Below are 8,641 nucleotides of genomic sequence, written 5' to 3'. Positions count from 1 at the left end.
TCGTCTGACACCACCACCCCCCTCCTCATTAAGGTTCTAAATACCCTACCTAAATCAGTCGGGGTTATTTAAACCGCCTGCTCTCCCAACCCTTCAGTCGGCGGTCAACCTGACACTAGAATTAATTTGGGCAGCACTTCAAAAATACTTATATGTGCATGCCATCTATGTTTTTAAACTGGTGTAAAAGGGAATGGAAAAGTATGATTTAACAGAAAGTAACTTTAAAGTGATTTGATATTTTTTGGTTGTGGTGGTGGTTGGGTGGTGGTTGGATTGGGTGTTGGTCATCCAAAGGACACGAACCTCACCAGTTTGTATGTGCGGCGGCATAAAAGCTGTGATCATCTATGACTATGTTTAGTCAGATTTGTAGTTGTAATGAATGAGTTTACTTCATTCGAAGTCAAGTCACTATACACTACCCGTAGTTAAGTACATGGAAGTTCGAGTCGAGTCCTTGTCTCGATTCATTGTACCAAATGTACTTTATGGCGGCAAAATTGACGAGCTTGGGTCACGGTCACCAACTTATAATAACGCCTTGTATGGTAACATTTTCTTACAATATTAGTATAATTATAACAATGAACGATCTCCTTCGCCAGAAATAACAATTTCAAAAAAACACGCACAGTTGAAAAACGGAAGAAAGTAGACCCATTAAACATATATATGGCAGCTTCCTTAGTAATTCACTTTGCATACAATGGATTGGATTAAAGGATAGACTGGTCTGCCTCAGAAATATTGTCCGACATACTGATTCTATTTTTTTTTTATCAAACCAACAAAATATTACGTACTGAATAGGACTAACACTTTAATTCATCACATTTTATGTTCAACTTTAATCCATCACATTTCATGTTAAACAAAGACTATAACCCAGTACACGGCTTCGTGTATTTCTAGTGCCTATAGCAATCCTTACAACTTTAACAATAATCTCATCGAGTTCCGCTTACGAACAAAAATGTATTTGATCTCAGACCTCTGAACCTCCGACCTCTATCGTGTGTTGCTACCCATAGTCCGGAATATAAATGACGACAGTATCTTGGCATAAACAACACTTTTGCCTCATCTGCTGGATTGAAAACATTGTTATCTACAAACTGCGGGGCATTTAGAGCCACTACATATAAGGTAAGCATGTTTTGTTTTTTTGTTTTTAATGTTTTGTTTTTGTTTTCTTGGAAGAAAGTCGGTGATTGTATTTGAATTTCTTGTTGGCTAGTAAGGTACACTCTGTCATTTTCCATGCGTCTTCACGATGGTATTTGTTAGCTCAGCAGAATGTATTCAGTTAACCTCCTATCCAGGAGGCCGGAGGGGGTACGTTTTAACCATATACTACCAGACTGACTTATCCGGGGTAAGAGTTTACACCACCCCTTCATCGCAACGTCTGTAATAAACAAGCTGTAAAAATATGCAACACGCATTTCAATACGCCAATTATTGCTGTTTCGGGAACGACCATTTGAAACACTGAAGAGGTACAAACACATTTGAAACATTACATCTGCTCTTTTTCCATGAAATTCAATATGAAACAATATTGACAGTATTGAGGTCTATTGTTTATTTTAAATTCGATGTATGGACAGAGTGTTCTAATTGATAGACATTTTATGCACTTTTTGGTCACATATTTTTTAACAACCTTGCAAAAGTTGACGAACAGAAAATTGGTTGATCATCTGATAGCGTGAATTCATTGGTGTAATCAACGCAACTACATTGAGTAATACATAGCAAACCCATGTCCCTAATTTAATACTCCTGGGAAGTTAATAAAACCATAAAGTAAAACGCATAGTCATTGAATTATAAATGGGTTCGGTAATGCTAATGGAGAGACAATCAGCTTTGACATGTTTACGAAATCGTCCAAACGAGATAATTTATTAATTGTCTTTGTTAATAAAACTCGTAGTGGGTTTAGGCCTAGGTATATTACCGTTCTCCAAAACCGTGAGCTATCATCTCCAGTGTCTGGAGTTGTCAAAGTAGGAAGCAACAGTTTAATGAAAATGAACTTCCACATCGAAAGTCAAAAGGTATTAAATAAAGAAAATTATAATATTTACCGACTGTCTTATCTCATGGGGAACAGTGACACCTAGTCTCTTCACCGTTCATCGTCAAGGACTACGAATACTCCGCTGCGGCTTCATTCAAATTTCCCGCTGGTATAGGCATAGATTCATATTGGTAAAAGGAGGCAAACTAGCAACCATCTTTCCTCCTTCCGACCTATAGTTCTTTTAAAGTCACCTAACAACTTGTTCGACAAATAAGCTACGATATAATCCTGTTAGGTTCCGGTCTAAGAGCTGGAAGAATACAACATATCGCCATCTTCATTGTGTTTATATACGTGTTGTGATCAGAGAACTGTGTTGTGACTATATTAATAGATCCGGCTGTAGGAATCACAAATGATTCGAGTTGGATAGCATCATGATTGATCTCGAGAGTAAGGCAAAATGTGTCACCCGAATAGATAGCATTGTTCGATACAGGTGGCAAATGCCTACAGTGGAATTACGAATTTTCTTACCGTTTCACTGGCAATACAATTAGCGTCCATAGCCCAGTGGGTCAGATGTAAGTGTAAATGAGCGATTAATACGAAAGGCGTATTCTTGTGTGGGCGTACATGTATATAGTGTAGCGTTAGGCTATGGTGCGCTTGTATCGATGCATCGCTGTTTAATTACGTACGGAGGTTTTTAAATGTATCGGGCGCGGCGCGCTGATTGTGTTGCGTGCGTGTAACTTGTGTGAGTGTGTGCGTGTGGTGTGAGAGAACTTTCTTGTTTTTGAAAATGTTTGGGAGAGCGAATGAATGAGGCAGTGAATACGGATGCATGGTTGACCGGCCAACACTTGTGAGTACGTTTGAGTTATACTGTATGTGGGAAGTGAGCTTGTAAGTAAATTATATTTTATAGTTAGTTGGTTAAGTTATTAAATGATTCCAGTAAGCCGTTGTTCTAGTTAATTGTTGTTAAACTATTCCAGTATATCGTTGTTCTAGTTAATTGTTGTTAAACTATTCAAGCATACCGTTGTTCCAGTTAATTGTTATTACATCCTTCAAGTTACCGTTAATCTTTTGTTCCTGCGTTATCTTTACAACTTCTCTCCCCTGAGTCATCATACTTTTGGGAGGGCACGCCAGTACAGAAAACCCCTAAACTTACATATGGATGGATGGATGGATTGATGGATGGATGGATGGGTGGATGGATGGATGAATGGGTGGATAGGTGGGTGGGTGGATGGAGGGATGGATGTATGGATGGCTGGATGGATGGATGAATGGGTGGATGGATGTGTGGATGGATGGATGGATTAGTGGATGGATGGATGGGTAAATGGATGGATGGTGGATGGATGGATGGATGGATGGATGGATGGATGGATGGATGGATGGATGGATGGATGGATGGATGGATGGAGGGAGGGATGAATGGATGGATGAATGAATGAATGAATGAATGAATGAATGGATGGATGGATGGATGGATGGATGGATGGATGGATGGATGGATGGATGGATGGATGGATGGATGGATGGATGGATGGATGGATGGATGGATGGATGGATGGATGGATGGATGGATGGATGGATGGATGGATGGATGGATGGATGGATGGATGGATGGATGGATGGATGGATGGATGGATGGATGGATGGATGGATGGATGGATGGATGGATGGATGGATGGATGGATGGATGGATGGATGGATGGATGGATGGATGGATGGATGGATGGATGGATGGATGGATGGATGGATGGATGGATGGATGGATGGATGGATGGATGGATGGATGGATGGATGGATGGATGGATGGATGGATGGATGGATGGATGGATGGATGGATGGATGGATGGATGGATGGATGGATGGATGGATGGATGGATGGATGGATGGATGGATGGATGGATGGATGGATGGATGGATGGATGGATGGATGGATGGATGGATGGATGGATGGATGGATGGATGGATGGATGGATGGACAACATTTAAAGTGCTCCGTTGTTGGCATAAATTAAGGGTTTTTAACGGCTTAACTTGGTGTATAAACCTCCACAGAATAAGGCAACCAAATATCGGAGATAAAGCTAACCTTGGGATCTTTTAATTAAAATAAAATATCATCTTACTATTATAAACAACGTTGGACTTGTGCCGATATTCGTCAATAATCATATTTCTGATACAATTGTTTTATATTGTCTTATCTTTATAGGAACAATGGGCGTATTTACATGGATATACTGTTTGTTTGCTGTTTGTGAACAAACGATAGATCCTTCAAGCAGTCCTACTGCGGTAAGTCAGAAAATTATCTCTCTTAAATTTAACGTTCGTCTAGATTCTGAACAAAGTTGATTCTATACATTAAAATCTACAATAGGTGGGCCCATTGTAGGTGTCAATATGGATGGTTTGGTCAAAAACGCTTCGAACTGCATTCAACGTGTTTTTTAGGACGGAGAGGGGCGAGAGGGGCGAGAGGGGCGAGAGGGGCGAGAGGGGCGAGAGGGGCGAGAGGGGCGAGAGGGGAGGTGGCTTCTGTTTTACAAATGGATGGTACACAAGAGCTGTGTCTCCTCAGTGCGTGCTAGTTTTTGACTTGATACAAATGTCATGTGATGACGTGGACCAATACTCGTACGAATTATACAGTTCACATGCAAATTTATTTGGCCCTGTACAGGAAGACCACAATCTAAACATCCTGATTAAAGTTTGCTTTCAAATCCAACATGTTCTTCGTCGAGATGAATTCCTTTGAAGTTGATTCGTTTTTTATCTTCTCATTATAGATCGTAGACCTTGTCACACATGACTTTAACACAGGTAAGTTGTAATTCCAGTTTCATTTGGTGATTTCTCTGCTTAAAAAAAGTCATTTCATTTGATAAACAAACGTGGAATGCCCTTAGATCTCTGTTCCCGTATCTTGAGGTAAAACCGCCCACCCCCTTCAAATCTTCACGTTAATTGCATGTATATGGATTATTGAAACAGGAAATAATTTTGTTGCACAAAGTTCGTCTTGTCTACCCCTGCCCTAATATTGCTTCCCTTGCTAGCCTATACTTGTCGATGTGATTACATTGTGGTGTTCGTGCATGAAGGGAGAGGCAGTTTTAACCTTGCACATTGACTCGGAACAACAAGGGTAAGTTTGCATTATAGTAACATACGTATTCTCATATAGAACAACCGCTACTACGAAAATATTCCTATCGTAGCAAATCGTCCTCTTTAACCATCAGGTTGTAACTTGAAAGGGTACTGGTACAATCAAAGAGGGTCAGAGATGTACCTACAGGTAACTCGTGAGGGGTACATCAAAGGAGAATACCGAACCGCTGTCGAATTTTCAGATGGTGCTGCAGGTGATTCCCATACCACATTCTATTCGACTTTCGTTAACACTTTTTTGATAGTATTTTTTCGTAAACTGTTCAAATGTGTTTTATTTGCAGCTTCTTAATTTTGAACATGGTTACCTGTTTTCGGATTGTTATGCTCATATCAGACATTGTAGAGTAATATTATGGGATGCCAAAAGGAACACCAAACAATATTCGCCTTAACGTTGGTAGCGCCAGTTATGTGCTTTCTTACGTGCTCATAAATTTCTCTTTCTGAACAAGAATCGAGTACTTTAATACGAGTACGTGTATTTTATCATACGAATATGAGTAACGAAAGAGGAGTTTTCGAGTACATGGATAAGAAAACTGAATACGTGGGTATACTACGGTACTCGAGTAACGAGGACCGTTTTTCGAGTACTACCACTGCAGTGAGTGATAGCGTCACTGGAGTTGAGAACCTTTCGGACAATGCAACCAAACAGTGGCGTAGGAAGCTATCAAAGAAGTGGAAGGGAGGTGGTGGGCGGATGAGGGAGGTAGAAAACCGGTGGCCAGGTTTGGGATCTTCGACAGCAGAATTGGACTTTTGAGTATGCTACTGTAAACTTTAAGACGATCTGGCTTTTGAGATATCGAAGAAGGATATTGTGGAACATATTGAGGGAATTTTGGGCTGCTTTTCATTTCTCTTTCTCTGTCATCTTCCTTTATCTTGGATATATTTTAAGGTGACGGCCCTAGCTACATCACAGGTTGGTCCAACATGGAAGGTACAGTTTTCGGTTTCACCGCCCTATACGAAGGATATAACACCACTTCAGCAGCCAGCTGGACTGGGGTCTGTGTGCATTGTGACGGTGTGGACACCCTGACGACTTTATGGGTACTTCATAGAAGGGTACCTAGGCAATGTCAGGAAGACATTACTACGTAAGTCCGATTTGCTTTGTAAATATATTTATGATATGAGCAAAATGGGAGAGTCCAAAATCATAATTCATTGTATCCATGAATATTAGCCCCCTTGTTGAGACACACTTATACCACTGTGACACTACATGGGGGGTATAGGTCTAGTCAATATAGAACAATAATAAGTAACTATTTAGCTCCTAGTATGGCATTTCTTGCAGTTATAGGATTATTTCACTAATTCATTTGCCTTTTCTATCAACTACTTCTCACATGTTGTTCTCTCACGGATTTTTCTGTAAAACAAATGGTTCCAATGAGTCATATTGAAAAAACAAATGATGAAAACAATGAAATCAGTCAAATAGCTTCAAATATGTTAGAAACACAATTAATGGTCACATGATTACTTTAACTGCTACACTCTTAAAACCTTCCCTTTTCCCTCCTCATTCTCTTCTGTAGTTTTACTGGTTCCGATATTTTCACTCGAGTTGAACAGGAACAAGGTCCTCGGAGATCCGACAACACCAACAATCCTCGAGATTTTAAAGAAAGACTTCGTTTTCTTGAACGAAACGGCGCCAGATCTACCGACGAAACTACAACTTTTCCAACAACTACTTAACCGATGATTTAAGGATAAATATTCTACATAACTGAGTACTGATCAAAATTATGTGCAGGAACAACGATTTCTCATTTTTTTTTTTCAAGGGTAGGAATGAGAAGAGTGTTGAGGACTGAATGGGTTTCAGAAATAATGATTAGAGTCCAGGGTTTTGTTGCAACTTATACTAGTCACATAAACATATTAAGAATGTGTTCAGACGGAGAAACGGTCGAAATAAATGTTAGATTACAACACCCAGCCGTTTCCTTCAATATTAAAGTATAGGATTCCAGTAAAGTGAGAGAGAAAAAAAGCAGTCTTATGTCAAGGTTGGGCCCTAAATTGATTTTAAGGGCCACAGTGAATGTTTGGTGCTCCATCTACGGGCCGCAACGCCTCAGAACGTACCTAGTCCTGTAAATGGATATATATTAGGTATTAATGTATCAGGTTTTTCTTAAGCGATAAGGTTTCGAAAACTGCCAAATTAAGATTGGTTAAAATGTATCAGTGTCCGCCTCATGCATGATGAGTAAAAAGTTGACACCACTTACTAGTGCAAACTTAGTTCTTTTTCTATAAATTGCTGGTATTGCAATTTAATAATATTTCCACAATAAAGAACAGCAGCAAATTGTATCCATTTTCTTTATTTATATATTTTCTATCCATAAAGACTATTCAAATTGCATATACATTTTGGAAAAGGAAACTGTTTGTCAAAAGTTATTTAAAAAGTAAACTTAAAATACAAAATAAGAGCCAATCTTCTGCTGAATTATCGATGTATAGTTGACGGTTAAATCCATTTACTCTCTTCACTATTCAAAAAGTAACAATTCACTCTTTGAGAGTTTCCAGGATATCACGCTTTTGAAGAGGGTTTTCACTGTTACCAAAGACTAAACTATATAAGATATTTCCGCTCAATTTGAAGATAAATTGGTACTGTGTCACTCTTAGAAAGCAGTGCCATTAACCCCTCATACCAATCCCCCTCCCATAAAGAGTATGACCCTGGTTACTCCCAAAAGAGTGAACTTTCACTCCGTCGAACTCAGAACTCAGAACGTCATACTGACAACTATACAGAATATCAATTATTGTCCACACAGTAACATCAAACAAGCGGTTAATTATTTGATCTTCTCCATACGCGTGAGAATTAACTTAATAATTCGTGCCAACCACTTTTCAGCCAGGGTGAATGAAGAACCGAGGGTGCGTCACCCCTCACAGGCCCCCCATTTTCATGTTCAATTTCTTGACCAAAAGTATTGATTGAAATTTGCCCACAATGGAGAATGTTGATCAGATTTTCTAACTCCCCCCTAACTCCCCTACCTTCACCCTCCTCACATCTCCAATACAACTTGCCTTCTTAGCCCTAACTTAACCAAAGAGCCTGTGCTAAAATTGCTTAAATCAGATAAGCAAAAACCTATCACTTCACTGTAAAGTTTTCATAAAGTAGTGACCTTATCCCAATAAGTTATTCAGTCATTCTTTACTTAATCTTTGCCAATTCCAGGAGAGGGGAAAATGTGGGCGTATACTGGCAAACATATAAAAAAAAATCATAAAAAGACCAGTGCGCTAGTCTATGGTGAAAGTTCATAAACACGTCGTGCTTTGCATGTGTCATCTGGACATCTAGACCCATGAAGACCCAGGATCTTCTGAGCAGCGACCCACTAG

At 39.5% G+C, this 8,641-nt stretch overlaps 1 protein-coding gene across 2 annotated transcripts; it reads left to right on the top strand.

Annotated features, from left to right (window-relative positions):
• The first annotated feature begins 992 nt into the window (after positions 1 to 992).
• Positions 993 to 7,582, top strand: LOC139959105 (fibropellin-3-like). Of its 2 annotated transcripts, none has more exons than XM_071956684.1 (6): positions 993 to 1,149; positions 4,275 to 4,357; positions 4,855 to 4,888; positions 5,311 to 5,433; positions 6,147 to 6,348; positions 6,796 to 7,582. In XM_071956684.1, the coding sequence occupies exons 2-6, from the start codon at positions 4,280 to 4,282 to the stop codon at positions 6,956 to 6,958; spliced, it is 600 nt and encodes a 199-aa protein (XP_071812785.1). In that variant the 5' UTR covers positions 993 to 1,149; positions 4,275 to 4,279; the 3' UTR covers positions 6,959 to 7,582. The 2 variants fall into 2 exon arrangements, with proteins under 2 accessions (XP_071812785.1, XP_071812794.1); XM_071956693.1 differs by lacking the exon at positions 993 to 1,149 and adding an exon at positions 2,853 to 2,900.
• Positions 7,583 to 8,641: the final 1,059 nt, after the last annotated feature.

Source organism: Apostichopus japonicus, chromosome 3 (genome assembly GCF_037975245.1).
Source record: "Apostichopus japonicus isolate 1M-3 chromosome 3, ASM3797524v1, whole genome shotgun sequence".
Lineage (NCBI taxonomy): Eukaryota > Metazoa > Echinodermata > Holothuroidea > Aspidochirotida > Stichopodidae > Apostichopus > Apostichopus japonicus.
This window is presented reverse-complemented; position numbering and strand designations above follow the sequence as displayed.

Excerpts from the sequence above, each read along its gene's own strand:
- LOC139959105 (XM_071956684.1), top strand. The coding sequence starts at position 4,280 with ATGGGCGTATTTACATGGATATACTGTTTGTTTGCTGTTTGTGAACAA. Across the intron at positions 4,889-5,310 it reads CACACATGACTTTAACACAG|GTTGTAACTTGAAAGGGTAC; the intron begins GTAAGTTGTAAT and ends TTTAACCATCAG. Across the intron at positions 6,349-6,795 it reads TGTCAGGAAGACATTACTAC|TTTTACTGGTTCCGATATTT; the intron begins GTAAGTCCGATT and ends TCTCTTCTGTAG.